The sequence below is a fragment of the Lissotriton helveticus genome, chromosome 10 (assembly GCF_964261635.1).
Source record: "Lissotriton helveticus chromosome 10, aLisHel1.1, whole genome shotgun sequence".
NCBI lineage: Eukaryota > Metazoa > Chordata > Amphibia > Caudata > Salamandridae > Lissotriton > Lissotriton helveticus.
In genome coordinates this window covers 234,305,565-234,320,835 of record NC_136071.1, presented here as the reverse complement: position 1 = coordinate 234,320,835, position 15,271 = coordinate 234,305,565, and the positions used below count along the sequence as shown (strand labels likewise).

The 15,271-nt window shown below is 45.0% G+C and overlaps 1 protein-coding gene across 2 annotated transcripts in view; it reads right to left on the bottom strand.

Annotated features, from left to right (window-relative positions):
• The window catches only part of ATPAF2 (ATP synthase mitochondrial F1 complex assembly factor 2), a 178,461-nt gene that overhangs the window by 31,042 nt on the left and 132,148 nt on the right, over positions 1 to 15,271 (bottom strand). For both annotated transcript variants that reach the window (XM_078665194.1, XM_078665193.1), the window contains exon 6: positions 13,745 to 13,825. In XM_078665194.1, the coding sequence (XP_078521320.1) occupies positions 13,745 to 13,825 (81 nt within the window). The remainder of the gene's footprint in view (positions 1 to 13,744; positions 13,826 to 15,271) is intronic.

Genomic DNA, 15,271 nt, shown 5'->3' with positions numbered 1-15,271 from the left:
CCGTGTGGGGGACCCCTGGTGTACCTATACCCTGGGTACCTAAGTACCATATACTAGGTACTGATAATGGTACACCAGTGTCCAATCTGGGTGGTACCTAAGTACTTACCATACCAATTTATGGGGGAAAGCACAGAGACTGGGGTCCTGATTAGCAAGACCCCAGTCAGAAACAGCATAACACCAGGCAAAAATTGGGAGTAACCAGAAAAGCAGATCCCACTTTCCAGCACCCCCCTCCACAAAAAAAAATGATGAGATGATACTAACCTTGCCCAGTTGAGTCTTCATTTTCTAAGTGGAAATATTGGGAGGGTCCATCTGCATTTGCATGGTCACTCCCAGGTCTATGTTCCACTGTATAGTCCATCCCCTGTAGGGAAATGGACCACCTCAAAAGTTTGGAGTTTTCACCCTTCATCTGTTGAAGCCATAAGAGCGGCTTGTTGTCTATTTAACAATGGAGTGAGTGCCAAACAGGTATGGCCTCAGATTCTGCAAGGCTCAGACCACATAAAAGGCTTTCCTCTTAATGGCTGACCAACGGTTCTCCCTGGGGGTCAACCTTCTGGTTGATCTTGGCCCTCAGCATTAAGTTCCTACCCCTAACTCAGATGCATCTGTCTGGACAATGTACGTTTTTGAGTAGTCAGGACTTTGCAGGATGGGAGCAGTGCACATGGCCTGCTTCAGGTCATCAACTGCCTTTTAACAGCTTACTGTCCACTCAAATTTCTTGGGCATTTTCTTAGATGCAAGATCATTCAGTGTAGTCACAATGGACCTATATGATTTTACAAATCTTTAATGGCATTTTTATTGCTCTTTCACTTTCTGAATGAGCAGAACACCTGTTCCTTTCCACCTTAAGTTTATTCACCAGATGGAACTAGTAGGTGCTAAAAATAGCTCCACCTGATAAAGTTTTACTCCCAATTGCGAGTGGGCGAATAGATTTTTCAAGGTCTGAGAGACTACTGTTAATTTTGCATTAGTGGCAGTCCCTTTCTGTGATGGGATACATCCTTCAACAGACCGAAGATTTATTAGATAATTATTCCCATTTACAGGCAAAACCCTAATTTTTAATAGAGAAGGGTACAATTTCAAATCCTTGGGCCATAAATAATTCATAGTTGTTCAATATCAAGTTTGCAATAATCAGTGACTTTCTACTTGTGAGTCTAAAAGTTTCACCAATTTCAGGTCACTACTCCTTACCAACTTGAGTTCTACACATGGTCTCACCAAAAGTAGTCCATTCGCCCTGTGGCTGGACTTAGAATACATCTAAATTTGAACTGATCATGGAATTTTTGGCCTTATTGTGAAAACAAATTACACAAGTTTCCTTTGGCTGTTTGCAATTGACTCCTTCGAAGACAGTTAAAGAGAGCTAATGACAGTAATGTTACTGCATTCACTTTTAGTGTAGGGACCAGATGGAAAGTGGAAAAAGAGATTGGAGGTTCCTTTTTAACCATCCTATCTCTCTTCAATTTTAAACTAAGTCAAGAAGAATGCACAAAATGCAACTCTGGCTGGCTCATGCAGAGGGTTACGATTAAAGTTATTCCAGCTTAGAGCAATTTTTTCGATTGGTACAAAATACAAGGTAAGCCGGTATGTAGATCTTTCCATTTCCTTAAGAACACATCCTTCATATTATGATTAGTTTGAAGATTCATGTGGAGGATGTTGAAATTGCTGTAACAAGATTTCAGTGACGGTGCCAGGAACCTCTGGAGCTGAAAATCCAGTATTTAGGCGTATAGGAGATGAAATCATAAAACACATGTCTCTTTCTTTTATTTTCAATGTTTTTCCTAGGAAGGGCCTTAGTCTTTTCCTTCTAACTAGACACCTCTGAGCTTGTTTGTTTGTCACAGATTTCTTTAGCCTACTTTTCAGAAACCTCATGTTGACCGTTTCCATTTAATGCTGCAATTGTCTCTTACCACAATCCTTCTTAATCTCTCCTCCTTTCTCCTCTTCCTTTTCGAAGAAGAGTGCTCCACATAATGTCTCTTCCTAGAGCGCTGTAGGAAAATCAAGCCTAGCTAGCCCAATAACCATTTGAAAACGCAAAAAAAAGCACAGTACAACTTTCTATTGATGCTTTTTCACAACACACTTGAGGATGCTGGGTTTCTGTTGTAGTAAGCCCCCACCCCCCTCCCGCACACACTTTTTGCCAGATTTTGATTCACTTTGACTTTATGTACCCTGGGTCCCTGCCAATCAGCTTCCCATGGCCTGTGTTCTTTCCCAGAACTGTACATTGTACCCCCAATTGGCACCTCTCTGGCCACATGTAAGTCCCTTGTAAAAGGTACCATTGGTACCAAGGCCACTTGACCAGGGAATGCCTCTAATGGCTGCTGCACATATTGTGACACCCTTAGAGGTCCTGTACACACACTGCCATTGCAGGCTGCGTGTTTTTGTGCAGAGATAGGTCAAGATTCGACATGGCATGTGTGCCAGGCCTGCATCCCACTGCCTATGGTATACAGATAAGACACCCCTCTAGCTGGGTGCACTATACCACGAGTGAGGGTACTGTTGCATGAGCACTGTACCAATTTCAATTTATTTAGTCTTTAGTCGACTTTTGAGTCACAAAAGACACAAAATTTAAAAACATTACATAACAATAATATTAACAGGAAGTTACATCTTTAGGATCGACAGCTTATAATTTCCACAAACATGGTAATTCATCATGACCAATTAAAAAACATAAATATTGTGTTGTAAATAAAAACATTTAAAAGTTGATAAAAAATATTCCACAGATATACTACAATGGGTTTATGGGAGCTACAGTACTTTCAATTTGCTATTACGGATTGACCACATCCACTTTAAAAATTTTGCAAGCGCAATCACAAAAGCATCAGAACAATCTGTCTGAAATATCCTCAGTGCTGCTGTCCCAGTCTGAATCCCCTTTAGGATACAGATCGACCTAATCCATTTATAACGAGGAGCTTTATACTCTGGGCATTCAAACAGGACATGAGCAATGCTTTCTGTGTGTGATATACAGAAAGGGCACGAGCGGTCATTTTTACTTTTTGACCATTTACAGGTAACTGAGTTAAGAGGGAGGATCCCAACCCTAAACTGGTGAAACAGTTTCCTGTCAAGTGGCAATGTAATTAAATCCCAATATCTCTCGTACGAAGGAAAATGTTTCAACTCCAAAAAGGCCCTAGTGAGCGAAGGGTCGGTGTGTGACTGGAACACCTCTTGTGATACCATCGCCCAATACGCTTCTCTTAGCTTAGTTTTTGAGGGGAATACGCTCTCCTGGGGATTGTCCCATAACTCCCTCATACCTATGGCCTTAAGTAAACTTTTGACCTTCCTAAACCATATGAGTTTACCCCCTGTATCCATGTTTCGTGTTTCCAGCAAGGCTGACGCATAATGAGAGAGTTCAGGCGTCACCCACAGTCTCCTCCAATACGCTATTGGTCTAAACCTACAAATATCCTGTAAGCTATTTCTCCCCAGATCCAAACGTAATGGTACAAGAGGTGTAGAGTGTGGGAGCCCTGTTATACAGCGAAGAAATTTATTATGTGCCATTTGCAAGCCCGTAATGTCAGAAACCCCCCATAGTTCTGCACCGTATAACATAGATGATCTAACTTTTGTATCGTAGATTTTAAGTACTGCGGCCAGTGGTTTGGTGGCTGAAGACTTAAACTCTCTTGTTAGCACACCCGTCAACTGAGCATGCTTGGAGGTTAAATATGACATGTGTGGCTTTCACTGAAGCCTAGAGCCTAATATAATGCCCAGATAGCTGAAACTGTTCGTCTGTTCCAGGAGTTCCCCATTCATAAAAACTCTGCCCCTGATGTTCTTATTCTTGTGCATGACCATGAATTTGGTCTTAGAAACGTTTACAGATAACCCATGGTCAGTACAGAATTTTTCAAAGCAGCCGATTGATTTCTGAAGCCCTTCCTGGGTCTTAGATACTAGGAGGGTATCATCGGCAAACATTAACAATGGAACCGAGGTACCATTCTGTTTAGGAGCATCTGTATGGGAATCTCTATAATAATCTATGACCCGATTTATATGTAGGGTAAATAATGTGGGTGCCAACACACATCATTGTCGGACACCTCTTAACGTTGGAAATCTGTCAGTCACCTGACTCTGGGTGCCCCATCTCACCTGCGCATAATTATCATCATGCAATTTGATCAATACTGTAAGCAGCTAGGCTGGCATGCCTTGGTCATGGAGCGCACGCCACAACCTATCTCGTGGGACAAGATCAAATGCAGCCTTCAGGTCAACGAAGGCTGCGTAGAGTGTACCGCCCCCCAAAATTACCCATTTCCAGTAAATTGTGGAAAACCTAAAAACTTGATCCACTGTACTGGTGGAGAGTCGGAAGCCAGCCTGTAAATTAGACATAACCCCCGATTCCTCCATCCAGTTCTGGATCCTGAGGAGTAACATTCTGGCCACAACTTTTTGCATACAAGCTATTAGGCTTATCGGCCTATAATTAGCTGGATCAGTGCGGTCTCCCTTTTTGTAAATAGGTATAATTTCTGCTCCCCGCCATGTATCCGGCAGGGCAGTGCCTCTTGCAATAGCATTTGCCAGTAATTCAATGTACGGAACCCAGACTTCTCTATTATGTAAGAAGAGATCAGCTGGTATTCTGTCGAGGCCTGGGGCTCTACCTTTGGGGATTAAATTAAGGGCATAATCAACTTCTTTCCTGGTAAACAAAAGTGTACTATTAGTTAATGGACGAATGATTGGATCCAAAACAGTTGATGGGAAACAATTATCATTGGCAAACTGGGTCCTGAAATACTTTGTCCAGCATTCAGGAGGGACATGGTTTTCGGGCTGTGGTTTTTGATTCCCTTTGCCCCACCTCACCAGATGCCAAAAACCCGTCATGTCTCTGGAATTGCTTGCTTCTAGCAGATCGTCCCAATAATAAATGTTTTACACAACGGCAATGGTGGTTGCAAAAAGAGACATTGCGGCCTCCTGGAAGCTCTCCGAAACCTCCGTGCGTTGAACGCTTGAGGACTGGGGTGGATTGGTGAGCTACACAAGAGAAGGTCATGTACGAGACTCGTGGGTGTCCTAGGAAGTACCGTAGGGTTTGAGGGAAATGGCTGGGGGAAGTGGAGTAGTCAGAGGGCACGTCCAATTTTATATTCCTATGTTTTTTGCTATTGCCTGAAAATCTTGTGGTGCTGCTTTCCTTTTCTGTTATCCCATACTTTTTTTGCTTCGAATTGCGTCCTTTTGTAATGTTTCCTGGCTCCCTTAATAGTCTCCCGATCAGTTGAGCGTACTGCTAAGGCTAATGATTTATACGCTAACCTACAATTTTTGTCATACCATGACTCGGGTTTCCGTCTTCCTTTGCCTGAATGTCTCTTATTTTGAATAGTAAAAAATTTACCTAATTTAAGAAAAAGGGTCGAGTGAATCTTAACTACCCTGTTATCGTAATCTGCATGGGATGATTGACCCTGTATTTCGGCAGTTGCTTCTTTGACCAAAACCTCCATAGCACTAATGGAATTTGTATCGCCCAAGCACTCAACCCATCTTAGTCGCCTTGTATCATTGGTCATATCAATATCGTCTGTTATATCATCATTCGTTGTTCCTTGATCCTTAATAAGCAGTATTTCTAGGCTAAGCGGGTTATGATCACTCTCTGAACGCTGAATTATGGACATATCGCAGACAGAGGACCAGAATTCAAGGTTCACCAATATATAATCTATTCTACTAGAACTCACGCCATTACTAAATGTTGGTTCACCCTGCTTATCCCCTTGAGTTCTCCCATTGAGTGCTCGTAACCCACATTCAAGGGTGAGGGACTTGAGTTGAAGTGCTGCTTGGGTCCACCTTCGTATTGGTGGTAGATTTAATGGGGGAATTTGCCAACAGATATCTTCCTCTTCCGAGAGCTCTAGGTCACTGTGATCCAGAGGCTCAAAGGAACAATTAAAATCTCCACATATAAGTAGGTTTGCACCTCCTCTCCAGGTTCTAACATAGTGACCCAATGCCTCAACTACCTCAGACGTCTTTCCCCCTGGTTTCCCCCTAGCATAGACGTTGAAAACTATAAGTTCACCAAAAAAAGGAGAATTCAGCTTAACCGCTAGTATGTCCCTAGAGTTGGTTTCAAGTTGAGTAGTTGAATATCTAGCATCCTGCTTGACCCAAATGGTCAAGCCCCCCCACTGGTCTTCCTTTGTTTGCATGTGTTGCCGCAATCGCAAAGTGAAGATACCCAGATCTGTATTGCGATTCAACGGCCCATGTTTCCTGCATGGCTATTATCATGTAGTTGTCTATAAAGGTGGCCCAATCCTTGGACGCCAGCTTGCTCTTAAGACCTGCCATGTTCCAGGATGCCACATATTGACCTCCCTTATGTGTCAGTATTGGGTTATGGGCCCTGTTATCACTCAAACAGACTTCCCCTTGAGAAACAGTATATCCCAACTCTGACTTCCAACCTGCGCTCCTTCAAACAATATTTCCCTTTCCTCATTCACATTTCCAGATAAATTAACATTGTCTATACAGGTGATGGGAGAAGCAATCCTTTTTGCCCTACTACTTAGGACATTATAAGTTATATCAGACAATTTATTATCTTCTGAGCAGTTTAATTGGTGATCATTTCCAGTATAATGATTTAAAGAGACATTCACCAAATCCTCCACACCAATGATGTCATCAATCGGACCCTGGGTTCCGGAATCTCGCCGGGGATAGAAGGCTGGGTTTACCATTTGTGCTGCTGAACTAATTACAGCAGTTAGAATATCATCCTTAAGGGCTCCCATCCGTTCTTCCTCCTCAGGTCCGTCTGAACTAGGGATATTTGCACCTTCTCGCCCCTCCCCTTTATTCAGTAATTTTCAATCGCAATCTTCCAGTCCACTAAAAATGTCATACCTATTTGATAATTCCAATGGTGTGAGTGGTAACAGGTAATTCGACCTACCATGTGCTATTTGATTAAACCTGGAGGGTATAGTGTCCCACCCGGGTATAATGGGAGCTGGAATTGGATAGTACATGGTAGGTACGTTGCTAGTTTTCTCCATATTTACAAAACGATTGGTGGAGATGGTATTATTATGTAACGTTTGTGGTGGGAAGACTGCAGATCTAGGATAAAAGTATGTTAATGGGCGGGGATGATAATATTATTAGCATTGCCCTGTCGCCAGTTTAAAATGTAACGTACTGCATTCTGGTCCCTGAAATTGACCACAACCACATCTCCCCCAATATCTTTGGGTCTTCCTCCTAACCACTGAAGGCGGCGTACATGAATTATGTCGCCATTAATGTAACTGGCAATTGGCCTATATATAGTCAACCAATGCATTACCTTATTCTTCAATTGGAAGAAACCTTCCTGCTTGTTCTCAGACAACTCAGGTACCCCAGTGAGAACCACCACAAAAGGTGCTGCTTCCGGCGGAAGTTCTATTGGCGGTCTCCTACCTTGAGCCCCCCTTAAAAACCTACAACTTCCCTCCTCCATTCCTGATTTTCCAATTAAAGGTATACCCAAATCCCTTGAAGATTTATTAGCGGGTATGATTGGGATACTATTAGATTTCATTATTGGTTTGGTATGGGGTACTCTCGGCTGTTTTTTGTATAATATTTGAGGGTTGTTGGGTAGAGGTGTTGTAGTGGTAGACAGGTGGTTAGGTACAGATGATACAGCTGGTAACGCAATGTTGGACGGAGTAGTGCTAGAGGATACATTTATGTTAGCTTCTGTTAGGGAATTATGGGCAGATGTTATAGCTTGTGAGGGAGTTGTTACAGTACCTATCACATTGTTTTTACTTATCCTGGCAGGATTTACCTTATTACCCAGGACTGACTCAATTTTCCCTAGCCTATCCTCCATATTTTTGAGCCTTTCTACAATTGCTAGAGTATAACTTCGCATTATTAATTCAATACTATCCAATAAATCTGTATTTGAAGTTGGTTGTGACCCCTCAACCACTTGAGCAAGTTCGATATTTATCTCTCTGTCTGGATGTAAAGATAGTGGCAATGATGGAGAAGAAACAGCCACCATTTCATCTCTTTCCATGGCAACGGTAATACCTGTGATATTAGAAGTAGTGGACTTTAGATTCTTCCCAAATTCAGAGTGGCTCAACTTTTGTTTAGTTGTGTCCTCCTTTTTGCGTCTTTTTTTAGATGGCGGTGGGCCATGTATTTTAGATTGCAGGGTCCTCTTGGTCTTATTCGCGCCTATTGCTCGCCTAGCGAGCGTGTGTGATGGTAAAATCTTCGCCTTAGTTAGACTAGGTGTGCTAGTGGAATTTTGTGCTGTGATACTGACACAGGGTTGAGTGGAGCAAATAGAGGATGCTAAGCATTCTCTAAACAATAAGGGCACACTGTCCGTAAGTAACATATCATTAGTAGGATCTGGACAAGGCATGATGTTAAAATCTGAGGCTTGAGTCGGGTCAGTCACGATCCTCTTTTTAAGATTACCAATCGACCGGCGGCGCTCCGCCCGCCGCTCTGCTAAGAGTTGTTCTTTAGAGCTTTCCGCAGGGGTTTTAATAATGTAGTTGTCCAAAGTTCCATTAGTCACGGACCCAGTTTTTTTTATCACAACAATTTCCGGACTCAGTACAGTAGTAGACATTGGGAAGTAAGTATACGGAACTGTGCAGAGCAAAGAGATTAGAATAGGTGTAAAACAACTTACTCCAAGACACCGTGAGTGGGGGACAATCGACCAGGGGACAGGCCCAGTCCAGTCTCCTCAGGCCTAAGAGGGCCCGCCCTTTGCCCGGGCTTAGCCCGGCTGGTCCCGCACGCGTCCCGCGACGCGGAGGGAGCCCAGTTGGTTTTAGCGCCTCCGGGCGCGGAAGTGGCTGTGTGTGTGGGCGGGAGCCACCAGGGAATTCTGGGTGATGTAGTCCTGGTCCCGTTCCTCCCGCTCAGCGGCCGCTTGATGTTCCGACTGCGGCGGCGGGGAGGAACAGGGACACAGCAGCAGGCTCCTGAAGGTGATGTTATTTCAGGAACACCACTACTGGCGCTCCCGGTGCAGCTCCTGACGGCGGCTGTAGCGGCAGAGAATGGGGAGCCGGCAGCTGCCTCAAACAGCCTCAAGACGCAAGTACCAACTTGCAAACAACAAAACGCTCCTCGAAAGCACTGTACCCCTAAAGTATCTAAGTCCATTTTAGACATTGTAAGTGCAGTAAAGCCATAAAGAGTATATGGTCTGGGAGTTTGTCATTACAAACACCACAGCCCCCTCATGGCTTTACTGAATTCTGGGAATTTTGGTGGAAAACTTCTCAGCATAATAAACCCACACTGATGCCAGTGTGGGATTTATTATACCATGCACTCAGAGGGCATCTTAGAGATGCCCCCTGAAAAACGACCAGTCTCTGGTGGGTTCCCTGACTGGTACACACCAACCTGCAACTACGAGACATGTTTTTGGACCCCTGGGGTGGGAGCTTTCGCTCCCTGAGCCCAGAAACAAAGCCTTTCCTGGGTGGAGGTGGTCACACCTTCCCCAGGCCAGGAAGAGCCATTTGTGGCAGGGGAGCATTAAAGGCCTTACCACCTTTGTAATGCGACCTACAGCCTCACCTGCTATCAGGAGTAGGTCACCTTCCTGTCTCCCCTCCATCAGGCAGGAAAAAGTTGCACGGCCCAGAATGTGTGCCCACCTCTGCCAACACCACCCCTAAGGTGGGGGTAGGCAAGGTGAAGCCCACTCTTCAGTGCCTGCCATCTTGCAGATGGCAGACACTCTCCAATCAGGGATTGGGATTGTGCCCACTCCCCCACGTGGGATGAGCACACCAAGGGTGTAGTCACCCTAAGGTCAGTAGCCCATTGGCTACTGACCTTGAGACTCCTAAAATGCCCCCTAAATACAGTATTTAGGGGCAGCCCTAAACCAATAAGACCGATTCCTGCAACCTACGAAGGAGGAGGAAGAAAGAAGAAGCCCAACAGAGGAGACTGCAGAGAAGAACTGACTTGGCCCCAGCCTTACTTGTCGTCTGCAGTTTCGAGAGATCCTGTGCCAAATGTCGCCTTGTCCTGCAGCCAGCGACCTCCAGAACCCCTGGGAGGACGGACTGCCTTCCACAAAGACAGAATCTCCTGTGAACAGCAGCTCTGTTCAGAACAAACAGCCAAGAAAGACTCTGAGCCTTCTGAGGTCAAAGAAACCTGATGCCTGGAACCACCACTGCACCAGACGTCTACGGACCTAGGCCGAGTGGCCCATTGGTCCCAGCGAGGTCCCCCAACGCTCCAGAGTCCAAGTCCACCATGGGTTGACCCCTCCAGGACTCCCCGACGTCGCCTGCAGCCTTTGCATAGAGACCCCCCCTCCCAAACCGCAAGTGGCCCTGTAAGGTGAAATCCGACCTCAATAGAGACCCCTGCATCCAGCCGCCCTGGAGAAGAGAGCCCGAGGTGCACCTACGTCCAAGAGCCCTCCAACTTCCCTGCCCAGCTGTTAGTTCCTCCTGGAAGACTTCCTTGACCGAGCCTCCAGCTAAAAACCAAAGCCAGCAATCCCCATTGAAAACAACAGGGCATGAGACACCAAAACAGCACCCTGCACCCGGCCGCCGCTGTGGGTGCACCTTGTGTGCTAAACTGGATCAGGGTGGGTTTACCCTCACATGTAACGACTGTGACAAGGACATAGGAGACAAACATGATGGTTGTACTGTTACATTCACATATTCACTATCCTATTCCTTGAATCCACTGAGGTGGGGCCACTGTTGAAGCCCTCATTGCCTGTCAATGTTTTCATGCTTTATATTTTCTTGATAAAGTTTCTTTTCACTGAAGTCTGGAGTAGCTCAAGATGGCGGAGCTTTGGCTTCACCAAGTACTTTTCTAATGGAACTCAAAGTCTGCACTTCGATATATTGTATGGTAGTGTGTCACATGCGGACAACAATAAAGTATTGTTTTTAATAGAATAGATGTAATGTACAGATGATAGAACTGCACATCTTGCAAAGAAGTGTATATCGGAGTTGAGTATAGAACCTGATAGTTTTTCGAAACTGTAAAGCACGATAATACCTTTGATGTAGAATGGATATAGGCAGGAATTTGTTGAAATAGAAAAACCTGTATGTGATACAAGATATTATAAAACTAATATTTGTTTTGAAATTAGTTGTTTTTTTACAACAGATCTGTGTACAAATGATTTTGAATTGAATGTTTTAATAATGTGTTTTTAACGTGAATGATCTCCAAACAGCTATGCTCTGACTGATAAAGTGATTAATAAAGTCAATAGTGGGCAAAAAGAATCATGTTGCTTAGTTTAGTTTAGTTTAGGGCATTTGTAAAGCGCCTGGTGACGCCTAATGGCGTGTCCCGCGCTATGATAAGTGAGCAGATGCCGTCCCCCCCTCCCTCAGGAGCTACCTGCTAAAAAGGTGAGTTTTCAGTTTTTTTCTGAACAGGATTTCTGATGGTTCGAGACGCAGTTCTGGAGGTAAGACATTCCAGCATCTGGGAGCAAGATGTCTAAAAGATCTCCCTCCCATTCGTGCCCTCCTAACTCTGGGTACCACTAGTAGTCCCGTCTGAGAGGACCGTAAATTGCGGGTAGGCTCATAATGGGACACCAGACTCTGGAGTGGCACAGGGGCTTTGCCGCTCAGAATGCGATGGCATGTTGAGAGAGCCTTAAACTCAACTCTCTTCACCATCGGGAGCCAGTGGAGGGCTTGGAGGGCGGGTTTAGAGGGTGACCTCCTAGGGAGTCTAAGCACGAGCCGTGCTGCGGCATTTTGAAGCACCTGGAGGCGACCCATGACCTTGCCTGAGGCCCCCAGATAGAGCAGATTCCCATAGTCTAAGCGCGAGGTGACCAGGGCGTGCACCAGGGTCCTACGAGCAGAGATGGGAAGCAGATCTAAAACCTTCCTCAGAGCTCTCAGGACACCGAAACACACCCCCGTCACCCGGCCAACCTGAGGACCAAAGGCAAGGTCTTTGTCCAGCCACATACCAAGATTCTTGGCCTCCAGACAGGGAGTGGGGACCTCGCCCAGACAGGGTGGCCACCACTTAGACGACCACGCAGAAGGCCCGCCCCCCACCACGAGCACCTCGGTCTTGCTACCGTTCAGCTTTAAACAGTTTGCGGACATCCAGGCTGCAAGATCTTGCATGCAGTTCCTGAAGATGTCCGCTGCAAGACCGGGGGCACGCGATAGGGAGACGACCAACTGCGTGTCGTCGGCGTAGGACACCAAGTGGAGACCGTGGCCCTCCGCGATGGCTGCTAAAGGGGAGACGTAGATATTGAATAAGGGTGGGCTCAGGGACGAACCCTGCAGTACGCCCTGGCCCAACTCGATCTCCCTCGAGTAGCATTCTCCCATCCTGACCCGGAAACACCTGTCAGACAGGAAGGACTTGATCCAGCCAAGCGCAGCACCTGTAACCCCACCTTCACTCAGACACTGTAGCAAGATGGCATGTGCTACAGTGTCGAATGCTGCACTTAAGTCGAGTAGGATCAGAGCCATAGTCTGGCCCTCATCCACGCCCTGTCGCAGTGCCTCCACCGCCGCAAGAAGTGCCGATTCCGTCGAATGACGGGGACGGAAGCCAAATTGTGAGTCGTGGAGTAACGATGCCTCCTCCACGAACTGCATCAATTGCGTGTTGGCAATTTTCTCCGCTATTTTAGCCATGTAGGGCAGAAGGAAGATGGGGCGGAGGTTGTCAAATTTCTCAAAATTCACATTAGCCTTTTTTTGCAGGGGGAGTACAATTGCCTGCTTCCAAGCCTTGGGGACACTCTGGGACATAAAAGAGGAGTCGAGTAGATTGCGAACATAAGGTTCAAGCACTTGCAAACTACCCTTGAGTCGTCTGGGAGTCGTCGGGTCTCTTGGGGAGCCAGATTTAATTGACCCGCAGATACGGATTAGCTCTTCTGTAGGCGGGGTGGAAAAGGAGATGAGCTGTCGTTCTCCTATATTCTTGACACCCTCCCCCCATGTGGGAGCATTATTTGCCTGCTTGACAATAAATAAGAGCTAAATAAGAGCTAAAACGTATAACTGTTGGTTCAGTGCAAATTAATTTAGATTCCCGCATTCTAAATATATTACGACACAGAAGGGAATTTTGTTTTTCACTAGTGTGATTTGACCCGTTCCCTTTTGGTCTAACCTGGGTAACTCTCTAATTTTCTTATTAGTGTATCACATGCTACACATCACATATTAAAGAAAGCTATTTAATAACATCTTGCACACAATTTTCAAAACACATCTTCCTCCTCTACAGCAGTCTTCATTTTTATGATAAATGTCGGCACATAAGACCTGAAACAAGTTCGTGAAACATTACCCATCTTCTTCTGCTGTATGTACATTACACAACAGACCTTGCATGTGATTGCCGGGTGTATTTGTGGGTGTACAAACAGTTGGGAAGCCCAAAAAGGAAACTGGTCTCTGACCTGAAGATTGTTTATTGTATTTTTTACATGCCCACATACAGAGAATATAGGGAGGATAGTAAAGGTTATGGGACAGTAATACTACAGTGCACGAAAGCATACAATTCATTGTGTCTGCAGTTTCCACACCCAGCAGATGTTGCTGGAGGCCAACAAGTCAGATTGCAATGCTCCTACCTCTCTTCTGCCCAGTGTAGCATGGGGTCCCACTCGTTCCTCTGAAGTTCCACTAAGGTTGGTGGCTCCTCCACACGGTAGCTAACACAATAAAATGAAGAGAGTCAAAATAAAGGTCTGCAGCTGATGTGTCCAAAATGAGAACAGAGAAGTGGATAAGACCGTGGGTAGGGGCAGTTTTTCATGACAGAGTTGTACAATAGCCACATGGAATAAGTTTAAATGCAACAAATTTGGCTACACTTATTTTCCTAATCAGTATACAAAGGTTGGAGGTGACTACTCTGTTGCTGGGAGTTTATGGCAGTATCGGACGTTGAGCTAGTGTGATGTCGGAGGTGGTGATGTTTTCTGCAGCAGCTATGTGGGGTGCATGTCAGACAACATTGATCGTCTCCTACTGAGCAATCTAATGCATGGCGTAACCCTGTGGCATCAGCCTGTTGCATTGATATAGTGCATCCCTGATGACTCGTGATATATACCATACTAGAAATATGTTTGGAAGTGTTTGATGTTAGCTGTACACTTATGTATGTTCATGTTGTCATATTGAAATGGGCAAAATGCAGGTAGTGAAAAACACTTCACAAACAAACCCAAACAGACAGTTGCATTTTTCAGTGGTTCAGCCCCTCGATACCCACTGTTTGTAGCGTATTAGTACTTTTTATCCAATCCAAAATCTCACTGATTCTGTGTATTCCAACATTGACTCTCCTACCCTGGCCTCTTTACTAGGCCTTGCTTAATGCAATATAACAGTTTTCCCCATCTTCTTTTAGATGGCCTCTGTCTCTTTCCCAGGAGTCTGGTAACCTTAATGTCTACCATGGTTAGAGTGCAGTATTGTTCCTTTATTTATTCACTGTGTATATATCAGTCATTGGAGTTGGGGCTCCTCAGTTTGATTGTTCATTTCAGAGCCAGCTCATTGTGAGGTTTGGGTGTGTTCCAGGGAAAGACTTTGATTTATTCACTCCAAGTACTGCATAACCTATCTATGGACTGTTCTGGCTGTTTTTTATACATTTCTACTGAATGTGTATTGCTTCCTTATAAAAACAAATCCAAGGTAAGAGAAGTCCATTGGGGTAATTTGGGGGTAGGCTAGTGTGCCATCCGTTGATAATGATCCCGCCTACTCTCATTTCACATGAAATTAGGGGGCATTCCAGTAACATCCTATGAGCTGGGCGATCAAGAAGCATTGGAGGTTGCATACACAGGTTTCACTTTAGGTGGTCTGCTTTTACAGGCACCTAATGTGGAGCTGGAGGGTGTTGGGTTGAGTTTACACATATATCATGACACTTTAGTTATCCTGAAAACATGGCATACACCGCCCTGTGAATAGCTAAACAATCACAGTCAACTGTAAAAGGGAACAGCAATAGACTACATAGCCTATAATGTAAAGGATGCTCGGATGGGGTCCACCTATTTTTCTCATCACATTCATGTTTCAGATTTTGTATTGTTGAAGTAGAAGAATGTGGGATGGGTATTTTCTGGAACCAACTCTCT